The sequence below is a fragment of the Mangifera indica genome, chromosome 4 (genome assembly GCF_011075055.1).
Source record: "Mangifera indica cultivar Alphonso chromosome 4, CATAS_Mindica_2.1, whole genome shotgun sequence".
Classification (NCBI taxonomy): domain Eukaryota; kingdom Viridiplantae; phylum Streptophyta; class Magnoliopsida; order Sapindales; family Anacardiaceae; genus Mangifera; species Mangifera indica.
The window spans coordinates 9,010,376-9,035,093 of NC_058140.1; the positions used below are offsets into that span (position 1 = coordinate 9,010,376).

The window sequence follows — 24,718 nt, forward strand, 5'->3', positions numbered from 1 at the left end:
TATTTTATACTCATACTGTCGTTGCAAATAATTGTTGTTAAAATTTACAATGACATAAAGTACAACAACATTTATTTATTTGCCAATAAAAATATTAACATTATTTATAATACAACTAAAATTCCAAAAAACAAGTCATAAAATGGCTATCATATTGTAGAGTAACTAGAAGATTAAAATATTTTATAAAATAAATATTAAAATTACATATATATTTGTGTGTGTGTGTGTGTGTGTGTGTGTTTGTAAATTAAAATTTTAATTATATTTTTTTTTAAGAAGAAAGATGATTTGTCCTAATAATAATATAAGAATGGTGGTTTGAGAGATTTTTTTATCACTCTACATCTATTTTTATTTGTTAGAACACATGATCGACAGTTGGATGTTAAACCTACATACTTATCTTTCGTTTGACAACCTTGCTTAACTCTTTATATGGCTAAGGATTCTTCAATAATCTACCTTCCAATAGTAGGCAATACTCCAATTCCAATCTCTTAAGTTCTTTCTCTCATTGATTAAATTTGTGTATTATGAAAGTTGTGTGAAAAAGCCTTCTGCTGAAAATGTGATTCTTTACATAAGTTTTTAATGATAATTGCCATGAATAGACATACACCCTTCATGCATGATCATTCAAAGTAGTTTATCCACTTTAAATCGTGTTCCTTTTTCTCCAGAGCCAAGATTGATCCAATAACTAACAATCATGAACAGTCATATGTCTTACATGCGTGGTGCAATATCCACAACTATGTCCAAAGGTATTTTAGTGTTTTGACCTTTCTTGTGCCCATTTGTGATTAATTGATTAAGTATTTGTAGAAATTGAGATGCACGGTCGTGTAAGTAAGCCTTACACTCGTGTATGTATTGACAAGGGCAAAATGGTTTTTTCCCTTGTGATTTGTGAAATTTGCTTAAATTTAGAAGGTATGCACACCCTTACATAGCCAGCACGTTTGAATATTGGATAAGGAGCAATTTTGCAATGATTTCGAAAACTACCATTTTTGCATAATAGTATACATGACTATGTATGAAAAGTACACACTTGTGTATTGCTAATTACAGTGAAAATAAAATGAATTCATATGTTTTTTGGTTCACATTCTCATCAAATTTTCTAGAAAAAGTGAGAGAGTCGTGAGAGAGCCAAGGAAGGATTTCAACCAAGGAAAACCATTAGAGGTTTGTTAGGGAAAGTTCTTACCCTGTAAAGACTTTTGCACCATTGAAAGAGAGCTAAGTTCAATGTCTCTCTTCTCTCACAAATTCTGGACATTTTGTTCGAATTCTAATGATTTTGGATTCATATGGATATTTTGGTGTTATTAGTATTGTGTGTATGTGTGTGTATTTATCATCGATTGGTATTCTTAGTATAAGTTTGTATATATTCATGATTATTATTGGAATTGATGAATTTGGATAACAAGATGTTGATGAAAACTATGAACATAATGATTTATGAATGGCTAGTGATCTAATTTGTCAATAAAGATACGTTAAGTAAAAGATCAAAATTTAAGTATGGCTAGAAGTTAGAATTCTTATCATCTATGATTATGGTGTTAGGTGAGACTATGTAATTTATTATTTTATGAGTTGTTGGTTGAATAATATTGTTTGATGTGTCTACATATGTTTTAGTCAGATTCAGAGACTTTGATTTGTGTTTGGATGATTTGAAATACAGTTGTAAGTAAATTCGTAATTTTGGAAAAACAGTGCTACAAGTACACATGGTGGTGTGGAATTGGGAAAAATAGTTCTTGTGTGTGGCTAATTCAAGTTTGTGTACTAGGAGAGAGAATACCCCTATGTGAGAGGAATACCACCCTTGTACAATTAGGGAAAAATGAGAATGAGGTTATATGAGATAGAGACATGTAGATACGATTATGGTAATGACTCTTTTACTTCTGTGAGGGATGAATGTGAGGAAAATAAATTATAAGACCCTAATGAAAATAGGTTATGATAGAAACCATTGTAGGGGTGCTAGACTATGTGGACGAGGACATGAGCCCTGATCGAAGTGATTTTGAGTCAAAAATATCAATGATGTACCATCTGATTTTTACCACCAAGTTGTGTGTGGAGTGTGTGTTCTACCAAGCTTAGTGCAACGTGGATTCGTTACTAAGTTATGTGTACTTGTTACTAAGCTAATAGGAGTGTGACAGTGTGATTATGTCACCGAACTGTGTGTTATATGGCAATGAGAGCAATAGGGTTAGTTTGTGTGATCATTTATGTGACCTTAACCCTAAGCCCAACCAGCACCTATATAAGGTACACTATATAGATGACTTCGAGGATTTCACATGCTTCTATCAAGTGTTTGGGATGTCAACATACATGTTGGGTATGAGTCATCAACGATGATGCTAATTGTGAAATTAGCCATAGGATGCCAAATTACTAAGATGGGCGTTTAGGATACTCGGGAAATATCTATAACACTGCAACATAAATGAATACAAGACACTCAGGAAATATTATATGATATTATGTTATATGTTTACCTACTTATTGAGTGTGTTTAACTCACTGTGTTCTCTTTTGATTGTGCAAGTAGATTTGTTAAATAGTAAAGTGGTGAAGGAGGCAAGGGTTATCTTAAGACATTGCATAAGGCTAAGGGCACCTTCGTCATTTACATTTATGAGATTTACTTATGTTTGTCTATGCATTAACCTTGGGATTTGGACCATTATGCATTTATCATTGTAAACTTGATTTCAAATACATTGATTGAGTTTGGATTATTTAGTGATATTTATTTAAATGCACTTTTGGGGTTGTGGTTTTATTTATAATAGGTGTTATGCATTTAATTATCACTACAAATGTTTTAGAAATGTTTAAAATAATGTGTCTCTTGGGGTACATATTCTGGGTAGGAATATGTATCGGGAAAGGGTTGTTACATATGATGATTTTTCAAGCCAAATCATAAACTTGTCTCTTTCACAATTATTCACTTGACATGAACGACTCCTAATTGATAAACCTACATTCCAAAATCATGCTTGACCATTCATCTTCTTAAAATTTCATATTTATATATATTAAGATCTATATTTATTTGAAGAAAAATACACATGGTAGCCATGAAGTGGAGCAGGTGGTAGTTTCAAAGTCTCCTAGCCTACCACAAATAGAATAAACTGATGGAACTGATGGCAATAATGGAGTTGAAGTAATGCTAGAAGAAGACAAAATAAAAGAGAGTGGAAGGGCAACAGTGGAGGAGCAGAAGAATTTGAAGAATTTGGAGGGGAGTTACAAGTCTCATAAAAATCTACATGGTAGCTTATTGTTTTATTTGGTGTGTTTTTGTGTGAGCTAGTTATAGTCTTTTGATATACTTTGTGTGAGGGAGTTGTGGTATTTTGGTGTGTAATTTGTGTGAGGCAATTTATGTTGCTATTACCTAAAAAGTTTACATTAAATCTTAGATGTAAACTTGTTTTCATTGTATAAAGTTAATAAATTTATATTTACATAAGCCATTTTAAATTACAATTCCAATGTATATTTCTACTATATACATTATTGTGATTAATTAAGTAGTGTTGTTGCTATTTTGTTGTGATCATTCATGTTGGGTTGAGTGGACTATTAGGTGGAAGCGTTTTTAGAAAATAAAGTTGAGTTATTGCTAGAATTATATGTTTGATTGTTAGAGTTGTTAAAGAAATCCTAGGTACGTATCAATTGGTATCAAAGCCAATGACAAGAATGAAGGTGAGGGTGGATGAAATGGAGAAAGAGCTAGACATTGTGAGAGAAAAGTTGGATGGACTTAACAGGAGACTAAGGAAGGTGAACGAAAAAATAAAAGGCATCCACAATAGACTAGAAAATGTTGAGAACAACTTAGAAATGTTAAAGGGTTATATATGCAAAGTGATGAAATTATTAGTGTTTAAAGAATCTAAAATGACCACCAAGGTGAAAGCACCGATAGAGCCCCAACCATTACCATCCTAAACAATGCCAATGGGAGAAAACATCCCTCCATCGTCCATGAATATTAACCAAATGAGGTAAATTGCCTTCAAGAGGACATGATCGACAAACAATTTAGTAAAAATCAATGTTACTTTATTTATCAAAAGTTAGAATTATCGATGTTTTTGGGGGAAAATCTGACAAGTTATACTTTCAAGGTAGAGAGATATTTTTTAGTAAACTAATTAACTAAACAAGAGAAGCTAGCTGTAACGATGGTGTGCATAGATGACAAGGCCTTGAGTTGGCTTCAATAGAAGGAGAATAAACAACTGTTTAGAGATTAGAATGACATGAAAGATGACCTACTTTTGTATTTCCAATCGATGCACGATAACTTTGTTTTGGAGGAGCTAATGTTGTTAAAACAAACTGATAACATAAGGATTGAGGGGATGAGAGCTAAGGTCAAGCTTTTCTGGCCAGCCACATTAGAGGAAGCCATGTCTAGAGTAGAAAAGATTGAAGGGAAGAATTATGTCTTAGAAGCACAACTTGGATTGTTTCTAGGTTGCCTATACTCACGAGCCTAAGTCATGGACCTATTCCATCCAACCCACTTAGTAGCCACTCCAAATCCAACCCTAAACTAGGTTATTTCATAGAACTAATCAATTGGCCCAAACACTAAACATTCACTACCCATGACCTAGATTAATGTTGTGCCCATTTCATCAAACCCAAGAGGCCCAACCCGAACTAAACCCAATATTTTAATACATAACACATAACTTTCTCTATTCTAGAAATGAAAATTGTTGGTCTACTAGTATGAACCACCCAACTATGCTGCTAATAGCTTGGGCATGTCAATGACTACTCTTTCGAGAGACAAAAACATTTGATGACTATTCGATAAGGAGTTTCGATCAAGGTTGGAGAAAAGTATATGTTTTAAATGTGATGAAAGATACACACTAGGACACTGGTGCAAGTTTCAACAGTTTTGGATTATGGTGGCATTGGAGAAAGAAAAAGAAGGGGGTGAACTAAAAGGCAAAAAAGATGAAATCATTCCCACCAAAAAGAAGGAATTAGAACTCACCCTAAACACAAATTTTGTAGTTGGTCTAGACTCCCCTAAAACCATGAAATTTGTAGGAGATATAAAAGGAAAAACAAATGGTAATCTTACTAGACAATGGCATAACTCACAATTTTATCTCTCGAAAGCTAGTGGAGAAATTGGGTCTATGCAGAGGATGTTTTCGTATCTAAATTAGGAACCTCTCTGAAGTCTATAGTTAGTTTTCTAAAGATAAGGGAAGAAGCGTTTTAGGTAAAATTAGAAGAGTGAAGTGGCACTGAGGAAATTTCTAAACGCTTGTTAGAACAAAAAATAAGCATATCACTAGAAGAATTCAATGATTTTTTCAAAGAGCCAAAAGGTCTTCTACCCAACAGAACCCTACAGATATCCATATTATCAAAGTAATGATATAGAAAAGATAGTATAAGAAATACTCATCATAGGGATTATTCAACCAAGCATAAGCTCATTCTCCATTTTGGTTTTGGTAGTAAGAAAAAATGATGGTAGGTGGAGGTTTTTTGTGAATTATCAAGCCTTAAATAAGGTGACCATACTAGAAAATTTTCCAATTCCAACAATCAATGAATTAGTGGGAGTCATTATTTTCAACAAGTTAGATTTAAAATTAGGGTACTATCAAATTCGTGTTAAAGGGAGGATTTGGAAAAGACAGTGTTCAAAACTCATAAAGGCCATTACAAATTTCTTGTCATGCCATTTGAGCTCTTGAATGCTCTTGCAACCTTTTAGAGTTTGATGAATGAACTATTTAGACCATATCTACACAAGTTCATGTTAATTTTCTTTGATAACATTTTGGTTTACAATAGACAACTTGACAAGCACTTGGGGCATTTACAAATGATCTTTAGTTTATTGAGGGATAAAAAATTAGCAATAAATTTTAAGAAATGTACTTTTGGATAAGACCGAATCAACTATTTGGGACATATAGTTTCAGCTTATGAGGTGGAAGCCGATCTTAGGAAAATTCAGATAATGAGGGAATGGTTAATATCAATAAATTTATCAGAATTGAAAGGATTTCTAAGCTTAATAGGTTACTACCAAAGGTTTCTCAAGGGATATAAAAAAATTGTTGAATTGCTCACTAGACTACTTAAAAGGAATTATTTTAATTGGGATGAGGGAGCCACAGATACTTTTGAGAAATTAAAGAAGGTTATGACAATTGTACTGATACTACGAATGCCAAATTTTTTGAAAGAATTTATGGTTGAGATGGACACCTACAGTTTGGGTTTGGGGGTTGTACTGATGCAAGAAGGATGTTGCATCATTTTCATCAACAAGACACTTTCCAGAAATGGCAACATTATTTATTGGGTCATCATTTCAAGGTAAGAACCAACCAAACGAGTTTGAGATTTTTGAAAGATAAGACAATTTTAGGGAATGATCAATAGAAATAGGTAATGAAGATGTTCTGGTATGACTTTGAGATTCAGTATAAACCTAGATGTGAAAACAAAGTCATCGATACTTTGTCACACAATCCTAACTTTGAGAGGGAGATAAGAGCACTATCAACCACAAGAATAGTGGGTCTAGAAGAGATCGATCAGGAAGTAACCAAAGAGATAAGCTTAGAGGAGTAATTTAAGACCTACTAAGTAACTTGTTAGCTCATGAGGGGTATGAATTAAGGAAGGGCAGGTTGTTATACAAAGGTAAGGTAGTTTTGTCAAAAAATTCAGTGTACTTTCTGAGATTTTTAACTAAGTTCTATTCGTCACCATTTGAGGAGCATTCAGAGTTTTATCACACTTATAAAAGAATATCATCAATATAGTACTAAAAGGGGAAGAAGATCAGAAGACCAATATTAAGAAATTTGTGGCAAAGTGCAATACTTATAAACAAGTAAAATATCAGGTTGTTACACCAAAAAGGCTGCACCAACCATTACCAATACCCGACAAGGTGTAGGAAAACATTTCAATGGACTTTGTAATAGGTTTACCAAAAATACGCATAATGAACACTACATCGGTGATTGTTGTTAGGTTAATGAAATACAATCATTTTTTTCCCTTAAAACACCCCTTTACAATTAGAGAAATAGTGTTATTATTTGTGTGTGAGATAATGAAATTGCATGGGTACCCCCGTTTAGTTGTGATAGATCAAGATAAAGTGTTTTTGAGTTTATTTTGGACTAAAATATTTAAAGCAAAAAACACTATTCTTAAATTCAATTCAGCATATCACTCTCAGACTAATAAGCAAACAAAGGTGTTGAATAAGTGCTTAGAAATGTATCTATGGTGCTTTTGTTTTAGGCAGCCTCGAAAGTGGCCAAAATGACTCACTTGGGTTGAATATTGGTAGAACACTACCTACTATAATTCTACAGGAATGACTTCGTTCAAAGCATTATATAGGAGAAATCCACTGGTATTGCTAATGTTGGTGGAAGAACAGTCTAAAGTGGAAGAAGTCAACGAGCTCATTCGTAAAAGGAATGAGGTACTTGATGAATTAAAAGAAAATCTCCACAAAGCCTAAGAAAGGATGAAAAAAATTAGTGGATAGGCATAGAAAGGAAGTACAGTTTGAAGTTAGGGATTCAGTATTCTAAAAAATTCAGCCATACTGTTTTAGGTCCTCGGCTATACATCCAAATGAAAAACTCAACCCACGTTTCTATGGGCCTATGAAATTATAGAAAAAGTCGAAATGATAGCCTACAAATTGGCCCTGCTTCCATACGCTCAAATTCATCATGTCTATCACGTATCTCAATTAAAGAAAAAAATTGGACCAACAATTTGTAGTCATCCCTTACTTGATTGCTTAAATGAAGAGCGTGAGCTTGAGTTAAAACCATCTGCATTATTAGACTACTGTTACTCCACGAAAAAGGAGCTAGAAATCTTGGTCAAATGGAGGAACTTGCTGGATTTTGAAAATTTATGGGAGGCCTTCACATCATTTAAATAACTCTTCTGTCACTTTCACCTTAAGGACAAGATGTCTTCTATAGGAGGGATAATGTTAGGACCCATATACATGTGAAGAAAAATAAGAGAAATTAATTATTTTACTAGACATATAACAAACTTGGAGTAGAGTAGGTAACAGTTTCGAAGTCACTTAACATACCACAAACAGAAGAAACTATGGTAATAATGAGGGAGCTAAAGCAGTGCTAGAAGAGGACGAAATAAAAGAGAGTGGAAGGACAGCAGTGGCGGAGCTGAAGAATTTGGACGGGAGTTACAGGTCTCATAAAAATCTGCATAGTAGCTTATTGTCTTCTTTGGTGTGTTCTTGTGTGAGCTAATTTGTAGTCTTTTGATATACTTTATGTGAGGCAGTTGTGGTACTTTGGTGTGTAATTCATGTGAGGCAGTTTGCATTGCAAGTACCCAAAAAGTTTGCACTAAAACTTGCATAAAAACTTGTTTTCATTGTTTAAAGTTAATAAAGTTTACATTTACACAAACTATTTGGAATTATAATTCGAATGTTTGTTTTTGCTAATACATTGTTATGATTGATTGAGTAGTGTGGTTGCTATTTTGCTGTGATCATCCATGCTGGGTTAAGTGGAATGTTGGGTGGAAGTGTTGTTGGAAAACAGAGTTGAGTTGCTGCTAGAAATCTGTGTTTAATTGTTGGAGTTGTTGAGGAAATTCCAAGTGCGCATCAATATAATTTAAAATAAAAAATGATCAAAATACCTTTGTAACATACCTGTGGTGTTACATCCACCTTGCATAGAGGTTGTGTGTCACAATTCAAAAAAGCCAAGGGTCAGCCTTAGTTTGTGTATAATCTAATGGGTTTCCCAGAACTTTAGTAGGTATCAATCTCTCATGTACATTTTTTATTATTATAAAATTTCAAAAGGTTTTTTCTTTTTAAATTGACTATGTACCATTGATTTTAGATAGAGAAGTCTGAATTTAATAAGGTTAAGCGGTGTTAGGGCTTTCATATGAAAATAAAATTGTGTTTAATTAAATTAATTAACCGTACTTAATAGTCATTAGTTTCTCAACTAATTTTTTATAACCCCAAAAATTAGTTAGGTTAATAAATGTCCTTATTATTATGGTATTAAAAATTTAAAACATGGTGTGATTAATTTTTATTATCCCTTAATTAACATTAATAACTTTTGTCCTACACCATTAAGGTTCCTTACATTTTGTAACTATTTCATAATTATGAAGTTGTTGACATTCATTAAAAGGAGGTTATTTTAGTAAAGTTGCAAACCGATTTGGATAGGATTTAGTGCAGATTCTGTCTGCAGATTACAGTTGCCTTTAGACAGATAACAAGCTCCATGACCCTTGCCTTTGCCCGCTACTCTTATGTCTTCAGTTAAACCACTCCTTCTATGGGAACAACTTTAATCCTCCTTCAAGGTAAGTTTTTTGCGCATTATTGCCTTCGTAAATGCTTTTTCTCTTCGTATACAGTTTCATTTTGTTCATTTTTTGGTTTGTTTCATAGATAACAGTAAATATGTTGCTTCCATTGGCTACTTCCTTCTCTTTCTTTGGCCATGGGGCTGCTCCCAACAAGCTCCATCACTTCTTCATGAACCAGAATTACATTGAAAGGTGGGTATAGTTTCTTTCTTGCAATTATAGAAAATGTAGCATGTACTTGTTCTTTCTTATTAGAAAATTAAATTATCTGCAATTAATTGGGACAAACTGGTCATAGTTCAAAAAAGTTAGTTGGAATTTCCAAAGGGACTGATAGGTCATTGTACAAATATGACATTAGTGTTCAAATAGTTTTCTTTTTTTTCTAATTGCAGTTGGATGGCATGAAAGGAAATACAGAATTCACTGAAAAAAATTATTTAATTCCAAATTGAAGAAATATAGACTATAGTATGGCGAAACAAGGGAAATGATATGAGAAATCAAATGCGCATGAAAATGCTCATAGAAGTCCCTATTTTATGCATTTGGTTGGGATGATGGAGGATTTGTGTGTGAACTTGTTCCTTTGTGATCCAAGCTCTCTTCTGTCCACTTTAAAAGAAAGTTCTGCTATAGAAATTCTAGCATGTTTCATTGTAGGTGATAATCCTGAAAAAACTTAGTTGATAATGTTCATATATCATTGAAATGGTTTTTCAGTATGAAAAATTAATATTATTCTTCTAGAGCAGTTGTTTTGGGTTCTTTGGTCAAAATGATTACCCAGAAATATGTGCTGAGCATACTACCAACGTTGAGAATAATTTTTTTTTTTTAAATAAAAAGAGAGTTTACTACCAACCTTTGTTTGCAGAGAACTTTATATTATGACTTCAGACCTCCCAATTAGGAAAATTGATTTTGTGATAGTTAGGCAAAATTTTATTAATATATTGTAGTGGTATAATGAACTGTTTCCAAAAGTGGGAACGCTGCCTAAACAAAAGGGTTCTGTCCAAAACATTTAGATATTTTAAATTTAGCTTGTATAAAATCATCTCATTCATTTGGATTTTGATAATGCCAATTGTTTAATAAATTTAACATGATGATGGTTATATGCTACTGATACATGCAAGAGTCCTTGGACTTTGAAAATTCTTATTCTTATTCTAGGCATACTAAAATTACATGTGTAGCTGTAGAGAGACAAGGGTTTTTATTGCCTGTGTTTCTTTGTTCACTTGAATTGTTTATTTTGCAGGCATCCAATACCTCATTTTTCTTCTAAACAATCTTTACAGTCCTGTTTTAGTACTCAAAAGTTTTTCCAAGAGACTCATATAACGCAAGGAAAATTCAAGCAGCTTGGCCGTCATCTACAATATCATTCCCAGAGTCAAGGGGATTACTCAGGCAATATCCAAAATGAGGAAAAAGAAGAGGATGTCTCGAGAGCAACCTTGATATGGAGGGCAATTAAGTTGCCTATTTATTCTGTCGCCTTGGTTCCACTTACAGTGAGTTTTCTCAACACTTTTAAGTGCTCTCTACTTAGAATTTGCTTTTAAATTGCTTAATGGTATGAGTTTGACATCACAATATTTACTAATGTTACCAAGTTAGTCAATGATGGCTTTGCTGTAGATAAGAAAAAAGACTATTAGTGAAGTCCATGGTTATGCCAGTGAACACTCCACTAGGAATAGGTGGTGGTTAGAGCAGACCTGTGAAAACCACATTTTCTGGTTTATACCTCTAACAGACCTGACAATTCCTTATGTAATTTCTCATTTCCTTCCACATGCATTTCCAATAGACCATTGCCGTAAGCTTCTTAATAGTTCAAGGAAACTCAAGTTGTAACACCTCAAAACTAATATAAATTTACAATAAAAATTAGAAATTTCTTAACCAAATAAAGTCCTAAATACACCATTTTTCTTTTTCAACCTCGAAACATTATGGCAAAATAATCGTCCTCAAAAGAAAACATACAACCAAATGGATACTAATTTTCTTTTATTCAGTCTCCTCAATTCTTTTTAACTCCTTAATCCTCAATCTCTAAATAGTCACTTACACTCTATGTCAAAATCTACTCTACAAAAAGTAATGACAAAGAGGTGAGTCATTAACTAAACGTAATATATATATATATATATATATATATATGCAAAAACATTTAATTCAAATACTAACAAATAAAGTCAAACGAAATTAGATATTTTAATCATGTAAAACTATGTATAGATACAAAATATATCTGAACTTTTCATATACCAATCTCAAAAAATATTTTAAGACTCATGTCATGTAGTGTCCCCTGTAATCTTGGTGACTCAGTTAAAATTTCAGAATCAAATATCACCTATAATTCCAGTGACTTGGCCGAAATTTCAGAATCAGATGTCACCTATAATCCCAATGACTTGGCCAAAATTAAAAAGTGTGCACAACATAACAGATAATCCAACTAAATCAAACTTATAGTTTCAGATTTTGGAGCAAATATTCAAAAATTATGGACAATGAGTCAAAACTTACATAAATAAAAAATTCCAAATCATAAATGAAAAATAAGTTTTTGTTCTCTTTTTGAAAATGTATAAAAAAAAAAAAATTCTATCTTGGTTGTTGCAAAAAAAAATTTATAAATCAATATCTAATAAAGTAAAATTTGGGTAAAATCAAAACATTTACAGAAATATTATATGACTTACGAAAACACTTGGACCTAAATAAAATAAAATATCTATATAACTTACGAAAATATTTATATAAATTTTTGGTTTAAAAGAAACATTTACGAAAATAGATTATAATTTATAAAAACCTTTATATACACATAAAACGATATATTTATATAACTTACAAAAATATTTATATAAATCTTTTGGTTTAAAAGAAATGTTCACAAAAATATTTTTTTCTTTATGAAAGCATTTGTATATAAACAAAACAAAATATTTATATAACTTACAAAAACATTTATATAAAAACAAAATGAATTATTTATACAACTTACGAAAATATATACATATTCAAAAAACGAAATATTCATATAACTTATGAATTTATATATAAACGAAACAAACTATTCATATAGCTTACAAAAACATTTATATATACACAACGAAATATTTATATAAGTTATGAAAACATTTATATATAAACAAAATGGAATATTTATATAAGCTACGAAAACATTTGTATTAATGTTTGGGTTTAATAGAAAATGTGTGTAAAAATATTTTATAACTTACGGAAACCGAAATTTTCATATTTGACTATCATGTCCAAACATATAAGGTCAAAAATTAAACATTTATACACATACAAAACGAATAGTTTATACTTATCTCCATTAAGAGTAAAGATCTACGCAACTCTTATATGTTCTAAGCTATCACGCATAACCTTTTCGAATCCTAATCCTAATCACAATTAATAAATTGAGCTTGTATCAATAACTCTTAAAAATCTTCTTAGATTCCATTGAAAACCTCAATTCAAAACTAATTTCGCAAATTTTAAAAGCACCCAAATGAACAACCCTAGACCTAACTAACCCATATCTACATTGTATAACTTTTGTTTCATGAATTTTATAAATTTTTATACAGACTAAAATATTACAAAACTTGCTAAGGACAATAAATACATATAAATAGTTTACCAGAAAAATATTCAACTTTAAGGATATAAAAACTTCTCAAGAATTTACTTTCTTCTACAGTTAATGAACATGTAAACAATTTTCAAATTTGATAGCTCAAGCTTTTAGTAATTTTATAAAATTCTATATAACTCAAACAATTACGAAATTTTGCAAAAATAAACTTAAAATATTGATGGTTTAAATAAAAAAAATCAACCTAAAAATAATTTAAAAAGCCATGTAAAACGAATTTCTTTCACAAATCTTTAACACTGTAAAAAATGTTCCAGATTGGATACATAATCTTGTAACAATTTTAATAAATAGCATATAATTTGTAAAATTGTGAAAATTTCCAGAATTGAAATAGACATGATAATTTATTTATAAAAAAATTATTCAAGTGAAAAATAATTTAGAAAGCTCTAAAAACTAAATTGTTTTTACAAGTCACAAACTCTACCAAATAAATTTCAGGTTTAACACTCAATTTTGTAGCAATTTCATAAATCATATTTAATTAGTAAAATTATAAAAAATTCCAGAATAGAACTAAACATATTAATTTTTATTAAAAAATATTCAACTTGAAAATGTTTAAGAAAGCTATAAAAATTCTAAATTCTTTTATAGATCACAAACTCTACCAAAAATTCCAGGTTTAACACCTTAAGATTCTAACTAATTTTATGTAATTTTTAAAACCTTGTAAAATCATTAAAAATTCATAAAATGGTTAATAATACTCTATAACATGTTAGATAAAACTTTTGGAAATTTTTTAAAATACTCTAAACCAGTAATTTAAATTCACAAATTTAGTATATAAACAAACTACTAAAAATTCCAGCTTTTTTATAAAATTTAATTGAGCAATGCTATGTATACCTATTTTTGGTACACAATTATATACACAGTGATGTGTTATTATGTAATTAGGTGATTTTAAAACATGTGTCATCATATGATAAAGAAACATCCAATCACATGATAACACCTCATCTGTGTACACAAATTGTGTACCAAAAATGGATATACATAGTTTTATTGAATTTAATTAATATATAAAATAAAACTGAACAAAATATATATGAAACTTTTTTTTTTAACAAATAGATAAATTCAAAGGTAACATAAACATTATCAATAAAAATCAAAAAATATTATATATATTTTCTTTTGTTTATTTTACAAACTAATATACCACTATCATGAAACAAATAATGTACAATGCAAACTAGGACATATTATATTCTACAATAATACAATTGAAATTAGATTCTAAAATAAGACTCTAATCCTCGAATCAAATATTACATATTCACATGAACAATGAAAATACAGAGATTTAGTACGAGAAATTATTCCGACAGAATTGTTTCACTATTTCAATCCCTTTTTCAACATTTTTTTTTATAAATTAACACTCACAATCTCTCTTTACTCTTCCAGAATGCTTGAATTGGTTGAAATAATAATTTTCTTTTTTTTTTTACATAAGTTTTCAAAAGGTCACTTAATCTCCCATTCAATGACAAATATTTGGTAAGTTGACCCTTATCCTCCTAATTAATTAAAAAAATATCTTAAAAAAAATTCAAAACTTATGTTATCTCCTTTTAAAATTCAAATTTTTCTTCCAAATAGAAATCCTTAATTTTTCAAATCTTTAATATTAAAAAATATCTCAAATCCTTAATATTCAAAATATCTCAAATCCTTATACCAAACAACATTTATCATCTAAAAAAAATGAAATAACAATAATAAATAATAATGGCAAATATTGGATATTACATGAGTGCCCTCCTACTTTTGAGCCATGGAATAAGGCCATAAGTTCTTGCTTAGTTCTACATTCTTTCCCACTATATACTTACCTTGTCTTTTTAATTTCTTGTGATGCCAAGTGTAGAAGTTGCGGGAAGTGGGGCCTTTTTTCTTAGCTGCAATGATTATAAAGTAGGTGATTGTCACAAGACCAAGTATCTTCAATTCCTTGCAGCAAATCAGAAGGTAGTATCATAGTAATTAGATTGTTGAATTCATGGTCAGGAAGCCTTGAGAGGGCATCAATTACAATGTTCTCTTTGCCTTTCTTCTATATGATTTCATAGTCAAATTGCATAAGTTTTGCAATCCAGGTTTGTTGAGAGAGAGTTGTAAGCTTTTGTTTCAACAAGTATTTAAGACTTTAGTGATCAATCTTTATAACAAAGTGTTGGCTTATTAAGTGTGGCTTCCACTTCTTAATTGCAAACAAAATAGCCAGCATTTCTTTTTCATAACACAAAGAGCAGTTGATTTTTTGGAGAAAGAGCCTTCTAAATCCTCCTTGCATAAGGATGGCTTCTATACCTCCTCCTAAAGCATTAGTCTCTATCAAGAACTCCTTGACAAGTTTGGTAGAGCTAATACTGGAGTAATAGCCATGGCTCCTTTGAGTTTCTCAAAAGCAGACAGAGTTGAGTCATCTCACTTGAAAGAATTCTAGTTGAGTCATCTCACTTGAAAGAATTCTAGTTGAGTCATCTCACTTGAAAGAATTCTAGTTGAGTCATCTCACTTGAAAGAATTCTTCTTGAGTAGCTTAGTTAAGGTTCTTGCAAGTTGTCTGTACCCTTTGGAAAATCTTATGTAATATCCCTGTGATGAAAAAATGTTAATAATTAATTATGTATATAAATATAAAATCCAATTTACAAAACAGTGAAACACAGCCGTAGATTTTTACATATACTGATAAACAATAGCTTCAAAAACTACACATTGCACAAGATTTTTACATATACAATTAAAAAAAAATTACACTCTACACAAGAGATAAGAATAGAAAGATTAATCAAATTATACTCTGCACAATACTGTACAGTGTATAGTGCATTCAATACTTTATTACATCTTATAGGCTTACAATTAAAATTGTACATTGAACAAGTCAAAAGGATTACACTCTGCACAGTACTATGCAGTGTACTGTGCATTCAGGCTCAACACATTATTACACTTTATAAGATTACACAGTACACAATATTAAAAGGAATGGAAATAACAGGGTAGATATATATATATATAAAATCACAATAAATTTTACATACATACTATTACACAACAGGCAGCAACAAATATATTACTAAATATTACAAGCTCAATGATAGACATTGTTTGTATTTCACCGATGAAAAATTTTCAATCCTGAAAATTGTCGAAGACTTGCTGGAAAATGTTTAATGTTAACGAAAAATATGTATAGTTGTCGGATTAATGTAGCAATCCACCGGAGAAACACTAAAGCACTGGAATATTACAAAAATTTGTTGAAATCTTGTTCAGTTGATAGAGATTTAACAGGGGAAATGGATGAAAAAACACAAGGTTAGCTGCCACAATGAATAAACTGTATATAAGAGTGATATAATTTTTTTTTAACTTATATTATATAATATTAGGGCAAGTTACGAAGCGTGCTTTGTAACCACTTTTTCCATCTTCTAAAATGCCAAAAAGCAGTGCTTAAGCTTGGCTTCTGAATTTCCTGTCACCTTGCACCTTTAGAAACACTGAACCTGTTGCCTTGAGCTGCTTCACACTTAAGCGCACTTTTAACAACTATGCTTTCAATGCATGCTTCTAACCTTCAATTGTGAACAACATTCTAAACTAATCAAAGTTCCATAAATTATCACCTTATGTAGCTAACCAGTGACACCTAGTATCAAATCATAAGTTTTAAGAGGTAATATGTAAGCATCAGTGTGGAAAGTTTGCTCTCGCACTCTCCATTTAAACTCTTTACATAAGAACTTGCATTGTGGATTGTTACAGTCCACAAACATTTCCTCAAATGCAGACAAGTATGACAAAATATTTTGCCCATAAGACTTGGTCTCTCCAGTGTAAGTAAACATGAAGAAGTTGTGCAATCTCCTTGCCAACTCTCCTCGTTTTGTTGAAGACTAGACTTAGTCCACAAAGCAAATTGGTTATCTTCAAATTAGTTTTGCTACAGACTTGGTCATTCAAGATTGTAGGACTCGGTTGATATTTTAGTTTATCCTTTTTGTACCGTTGCCTTGCATGCTTATGTAAGGGGGCAAGACCTATGAATAAAGCGATGTTTTTCCATTCCATTTTATTTACTTACAATAGATGTAACTACTACGTTTCCCTTTCCACAGCAGATATAACCACTACACTTCCTTTCTCCATTCCAAGATAGCTCGTTGACGATTTGCTAGAGTCATAGGGAGAGGCCGAGGTGGTCAATTCGATAGTGACCATACAGTGTGGTATCAAAGCCGAGCATGGCCAACAACATGCAAAATTCTGATTTTCACCGATTGGAGCAACAAATAGCAAGCTTAAGTGCAGGATTGGAGCAAGTAATGAAGCAAGTGGCAGAAATATCTGTAGTCAAGGAGGAAGCTTCCACTAGTAAGCCTAGGCCTGGCCAAGGGTCTTCCAATAGAGGAAGACCTCACAGAAACTTTGCTCCTAAATTCGTATACCAGAAACAAATCTCTTTTGCTCTTTTCTCGTCAAAATCCCAATTGGTCATGGTCCCAGTGGTCTTGTCAGGTGGAGTATAAGATAATTTGTGTATACTTTATGAAGGAAGAAGTCCTGCTTTGGAATTTAATTTGCTGCCTTGAAGGTTGGTGACAATGTTGGGGTTGAAACTAGTGTAGAGTCTTGAGAAGCTAGGCAAGGTTATTGTTTTGGCTAGGGGTTTGAGTTGATCCTTAATTGCAGCTATATTAATTTGTTGGAGTTTTGCAAGAGAATAAGCTTTAGTTGAGGACTTGGGTTAGAACATCATAACAAGCATTTGGAGTGCATCTATAAATCCAAAAAGAAAAAAACTAGGGTTTGGTGTTCACGAATTCTAGCTCTTGGATACAATTCATCAAATGCATCAAGGTATTCTTGGAGGGAACTTAATTGTCTTAAGTTTCTAAAATCTGACAAAGGATCGTCATATGCATGTGATTCAAAATGGGAGCTCAACATCTGTATATATTCTTTCCGCTGCAGAGAGGTATATCCCCTGGTCTTCATGAAGCCTTGATTCCATTGAATTGTCTTCCCTTCCAAATGCAGTGCAACCAGATTGACCCAATTCCCCTTTGCGGGGCCATTAACTTCAAAGAAGTACTCAGCTCTTAAGAGCCAATTGTTAAATCCTTTTCCATTAAATCGTGAGAACTCAATCTTAGTGCACCTTTGCCATGGCATTTTCTGGTTACAGATCTCAACTGTGGGGTCATCTTCAATCAATTCTGCAACCCTTTTTCAGAAAGCAGTTCAGTGTATTGAAGGCTTAGGCCTCAAAATTAAGTTCTTGATTTCTCTAATAGATTCCATTCCTGGAGTGATTGTCGTCATGCCCTAGTCACAAAGCAATTCAAGCTTAAAAACTAAGTAGACTAACTAATTGCTAAATGAAATCATCTTATTATAAATTGAAAGCATTAAGAGTAACGTTTTGCTAATGCCTCTCATTCTCCTGTCAACCCACCCAGTTGTTTTCCTTTTTCAATTCAGTCTGCAACATTGATGTGTTAAAAGATATATTTGTGTAATTCCAAATTTAAAACTACTGTTGTTTGAGCATGACTGGAAGCAAACTCAAGGAATTTTTCATTTTTCATTCTATCTAGTCAATATTTTGTAATGTCTCTTATCCTGTGTCATCTGGGTGATTCCACCCAAAAGAAAAAAAATTATGGTTCCATAATTTTTTCTTGGACAGGTAGGTGGTGCAGCTGCTTATTTACAGACAGGCATATTTTCAGCCAGGCGTTATTTTGTTCTCTTGGCTTCTTCTGTTCTTATCATAACTTGGCTCAATTTAAGGTGACCTTTTCTAATTATTTCAAAGTAGATATATGATGGTTTAAATCTGATCAGGTTTTACCTTGCATCTGAGACTGAGAAGCTAATTTATGTGTAATGGATGCATGTTGATGATTCATTTGTGTTAATAAAACAGAGATTTTTGCTGGTAGACCTAGGAATGTCACAGTATATCTTGCACGAGTTACTATTTAGGTTGAGAGGCCAGGCTAACAGGCATGGAGTATAGTAGATTTTAGGAGTCATACGTTGTTATTGTCAGCTCAAACAACTGTTTTTGGGTCTACTGTGTCTCTTAAGTGGAGATCAAGTTATGGCTGCTTATATGAACAACCATCCATTAATTAGGAGCTTCATTCCTCTAATATCCACAATGGCTTACATAACTCTTCCTAGGAACCAGGTGACATAATTGTATTCCAAGACAGAGCTAGATCCTCTGGGACCTCAACTCATAATATTTTCAACGTTTTGTTTTGGAACTTGGTGAGAGGATGTAATAAGCCAAGAAATGCTTGCATTGAGGATACTCACATGACCATCCATTTGTTGCTAGCACCTTGTCATATTTTCCTCATTTTCTTTCCTTTGTTGTATCTTCCTCCTTCTAGACCAGCCACATTTCTAAAGTTTTTTCACTTTAATAAAATAAGTGCATTACAACTTGAAGATCAGCTAGGGGACTTCTGCTCTGGTTCATCCTATATCTTTTATTGCAGCTTTGCCTAAATTTTCTCCTTGTCTTTATGGCAGAACTGTTTCACTATTTTTCTATAAGCCATTAAATTTGGTGATATGTGAACCATTGGCAGCAATGATGTTTATGATTTCGATACTGGAGCAGATAAGCATAAGAAAGAATCAGTCGTAAACTTGGTTGGCAGGTAAATCTTTTAAACATGTCGTTATGTGGTGTATAACAATTTTCCCCAACAGCTACTTTGATTAAAATTACTAACATTTGGCCATTTCTGATCTTTAATTTATGCAAAAGCCGCATATGGACCCTTCTCGCTGCATATTCACTCCTTGTCCTTGGCTTTTTTGGGCTCACATGGACATCTCTGGACGCAGGAAACATGCGCTCCATATTATTGCTGACTTCTTCAATTATTTGCGGTTATATCTATCAGGTACACAAACATATTTTGGCATTGGGTAAAATTGAATATCTTTAAATTTATACTTATCTGATTGTGCAGTATAAATCTTAACAACATTACTTCTGGAGAACTGAATCTCAGATCTGTTATAATTTTCTGACACCTGAAATGTCTGATTTGTTTTTTGGGTTGTACACTTCCTCCTGATAGTGATTGAATGATAGAAGTTGTTTTTATCATAAATTTAGATTTGTGCCAACTTTTTGTTCATATGAAATTAGACTTTTTTTCTGAGTATCATTCTCTATTGTTTAATTATTCAGTTTTGTGACCCCGAAATTATTTTTTATTTCTATTATTAGCAAACATTTTGTTAAGCTGTATTTTGCCCTTGATCATCCTTATTATGCTGCTTGAATCTTCTGCAGATATCTCAGAAGCTGCATGCTCTTTTTAAGTTCACCTCTTATGCTGAGTTAATGTGTTACATTTGGCTTCCCAAATAGTTTGACGTTGAACAAATTGGATGAAACAAATTGATAGTTTCTATTTGAGTCACTATCCTAGCTTTTAAAGCTTTCATGTCAGTGAAAAGAAAAAAAAATCTTGACAGTCAAACTAATGCAACTATCCATGAAAAAGACCAGACTTTCATAACTTAAAACGTTGTTCTTGTTGCAGTGCCCACCATTTCGGTTAGGTTATCAAGGACTGGGAGAGCCCTTATGCTTTGCTGCCTTCGGCCCATTTGCGACATGTGCTTTTTACTTATTGCTGGGGAGCACAAGGTCAAATAGTTTTTTGATAACATGACTATAATCACAGATTTATTTTCTCATATTGGATATTGATCTGGGTAGTTTTGACAGCGAGATTCACAGTATTCCCTTAACTGGCACCATTCTTTCAGCATCAATCCTTGTTGGTCTAACAACTACCCTGATTCTTTTTTGTAGTCACTTTCATCAGGTAGTTCAGTTTCTTTTGGTTTTCCAAATTTCCCTTCCTAACTCTAGACTCCTTTGATTACTGATATCAAATGACATGAATTTTGTAGCTCAGATTGAAGGAGATGCGGCCATAGGAAAAATTTCCCCCTTGGTGTGTGCGCTTAACTGTCTCAATGATTTTGAAAGTGAACAGAAGAAAAATATGAGTTCTGTTTATTTGATTTGTACTTCTATTTGTATGCAGGTGAGGCTGGGCACTGAAACAGGCTCAAGAGTGGTGAAAGTGGCAATTCTAATGCTTTATTCTCTTTCTTTTGTTCTTGGTCTAAGCAGAGCTCTTCCTTGGACTTGCATGGTAAGTTAACATGGAAATTGGTGAAATGTCTCTCTAGTGCATTTAGTTGTATTTCTTTCCGTGGTTTTGAATCTGACCTTTTTTTTTTTTCTCCCAGCTTCTATGTGCCATGACCTTACCCATGGGGAAACTGGTAGTCAATTATGTGCAACAGAACCACAAGGTGAGAAGTAAACTTGTGCAATGATACTGGAAGGTTGAGTTTTCAAAACCACTTTCGCATTCATCCTTAATCAATTACAAATCACTCTTGTGAATATGCACACCTCTCCCACTAGAGGCACAAATATGTGGTGCTATGATCAGAAAGCATATGTACAGTGACATCTGAACTAGAAATCATAAAGATGTCATTTGTTGCTCTGCATTTTCCTCTTGTTTATAAGAACTCATATTTGCAGGACAAGGGGAAGATGTTCATGGCAAAGTATTACTGTGTACGATTACATGCTTTATTTGGAGCTGCCTTAGCTGCTGGGCTGGTGGCAGGTAGAATGCTCATAAAAACACAGGTACCAAAGCTTGCATTGCCATGAGTTATGGTAGATTCCTCAAACGTTTTGATGAAGGAACCTGAATAATTAAAAGTCAGAACGTTAGTGAAGTAACAAGCTAGGTAGCTGGGTGTCTACAGCAATAATCCTCTGCATATCAATTGAATGGTGAGGGAAATGAATGAGTTAAAAAAATGTTATTGGGTATTTTAGGGAACATGATATGTTGACGATTACTTAAATGTATTATATGAATTCATTTAATATTTCAACTTAGATATGATTTATTGTATATTAGTTAATTAACTCATAATGATGCCCCACCGTTTCGCTTGTACAAACACCTTCATCTTCTCAGTCTTCAAACTCCTGGTACGCATTTCCATTTTCATCTCATTAATTTTAATATCCAGAAAGAATATAAACAGAAAAGGTGCTTTAACAATGTCCAAAGAAGAGTGACTAGACAGTAACTTCACATTTGTATTAAATATTAAGCACAGATTTGTGTTTATATTGAAATCAAACGGTTTATTCTAGTAAAATTAATAGATTGATAGAAAAATAAACTTTTCAAATTTAAAGAGTGAAAATATTTTGTCTCATCAAAGTTTCATTTGGCCTATATTTCTTGTTATTGTTGTTATTGTTATAGTGTGAAGTTGTTGATTCTTTACCTTGTGTGAAATTGTTATATTAACTTTTTTGAATTATATCCAATAGGAAAAAAAGGATTCTATGTAGCCCTTATCTCACATACAATGGGTTTCAATCCTTATTTTGTAAACAATTTTAAGGGAATATATGCAGAAAACTAGGTATGTTTGTCACTTATTTTGTAAAAATAAGTAACACACAAATAAAAAAGTTAATTACACATAACCCGTCTTTCAATAACAATATATAAAAACAAAAAAAAAAGAAAAATATTCGGGGTTTCATAAAAGTTTATCAAAAATTCAAAACACCCTTTATATGTTTATTGAATACAAAAATATTCGGGGTTTCACGGCCAAACCATCCAAATGGAGGTTGTGGATACCAAATAGAAACCCCAGAACAAGAAAATGCTTCTTTTTCTATTCAAAGATACCTGTAGATTACAAAACAACTATTTATATATGAAAATAGAATTTATAGCTGGCAATAATCCTAATGAAAAATAACACTTACTGTAAAATTTTCATTTCATCACCGTTGGATTGATGTCTCTGAGTTGAGAGTTGTTATTGAAGAAGATAAATAGAAGAAATCTCCAAATCTTCCTTTGTATTCATTCACAGCACTTGAGAGAAGACATGTTACCAAAATGGTGAGTTTTGGTAACTCATTTTCAAATAGAGTACGTTTTTAGTTTATGAACTCACATCCTCCCTCAAGTCTGAACATAGTGATTGACTGACTTGCAAGAAGAGCATAAACACTGAACTAAAGATTGTTATCACAAAAAGAAATATTACTAGATTTTAATCTTGTAAGGTACATTAAGGCTTCTTGTGGTCCTCCCTTAATTTGATAGATCATTTCTTTTACCAGATGCTGCTGTTTTTTTAATTGCCAGTGACATGCAGATCACTATAGTAGTTGAAACTCTTCCCTCAATTGTTGAGTTTATATCTTAGAAACTTAGATCTTGTTGTTGATAATAGTTGTGTCAAAATGTCAGCGAACTGAAGCTTCATATTTGGTAACTTCTCAACAATTGTCGCTTTAATGTAATTAATGTACATTTATTTTGATGTGGTTTGTTCAACTATGAAATACAAGATTAAATGCGAGGGAAGCAACACTCTTGATTATCACACCATACCCCAACTTTGTCTATCCAATAAAATTTAACTTCTTTAAAAACAAGTTATTCGACTCTATATTCAATGGAAGAAAGTGCTACCACGACTTACTTTCTTTAAGTCCACTAAATAAAGATTACCACCAAAGTAAACACAATGGCTACTGGAGGACTTTCTATCACCCACATTTCCTGCCGAATCAGCATCACTATAGGCTTCAAGTTTTGGTAAAGATCAAGATTTTAAGATAAGACCATGCTGTAAAGTTCCTTTAATATATCATAATCCCTTTTTTACAAACTTTCCACTGTAGCTTAATGGGAACCTTGAGAAATTTACTTAATTTATTCACAGCAAATGAGATATTTGACCTAATCATAGTCAAATATTGTGATGCTCCTATTGGGTTTCAATATAAATTGGCGTTGTCAAACAATTCACTATCCTCAACATATAATTCAACTTACGTAACCAGTGGTTTGGCATAAGGTCATGCATCCTAGGTTTAACTAACAAATCTTATGCATATTTGGACTGCCCCCAAGTGTAAACAATTCCCAATTCTATAAGCCTCGAACCTAAAGAAATAGTTCAACTCACAAAGATTCTTTAGGGAAAATTAGAATTCAAATCAGTCACCAATTCTTGTATAAAACTAGAATTTGGTCTTAAGAATAATATATCATTTACATAGCTAAGAACATAAACCACACACTCTTTCTCCTTTTAAGATAAACAAACTAGAATCAAATGTTTAGGATTCAAAACCTCAATCATTTACAAACTTCTTAAGCTTTTCAAACTAGGCCCTTAGCTTTTGTCTTAAGTCATAAAGTGTCTAAGTAAACTTGCACACAAAATTAGGTTTCTCCTTATCTATAAAATCTTCATGTTGTGACATATAAACATGTACTTTTAATTCACCTTTTAAGAAAGCATTGTCGACACCAATTTGGTGTATCTTCCAATTGAATGAGATTGCTAAAGAGATGGTGATTCTAATAATGTTCAGTTTGATTAAAGGGTGAAAGTTTCTATATA

General features: G+C 32.2%; 1 protein-coding gene across 2 annotated transcripts; it reads left to right on the plus strand.

Annotated features, from left to right (window-relative positions):
* Positions 1-9,301: 9,301 nt before the first annotated feature.
* Positions 9,302-22,197, plus strand: LOC123214646 (2-carboxy-1,4-naphthoquinone phytyltransferase, chloroplastic). 2 transcript variants are annotated; one of them, XM_044634557.1, is made up of 12 exons: positions 9,302-9,459; positions 9,548-9,657; positions 10,733-10,988; positions 18,882-18,985; positions 19,798-19,869; positions 19,980-20,118; positions 20,770-20,876; positions 20,958-21,057; positions 21,151-21,189; positions 21,283-21,393; positions 21,491-21,556; positions 21,795-22,197. In XM_044634557.1, exons 2-12 carry the CDS (start codon positions 9,560-9,562, stop codon positions 21,927-21,929), a joined length of 1,227 nt encoding a protein of 408 aa, XP_044490492.1. In that variant the 5' UTR covers positions 9,302-9,459; positions 9,548-9,559; the 3' UTR covers positions 21,930-22,197. The 2 variants fall into 2 exon arrangements, with proteins under 2 accessions (XP_044490492.1, XP_044490491.1); XM_044634556.1 differs by having other exon boundaries at positions 9,307-9,459; positions 9,555-9,657.
* The last annotated feature ends 2,521 nt before the right edge of the window (positions 22,198-24,718 follow it).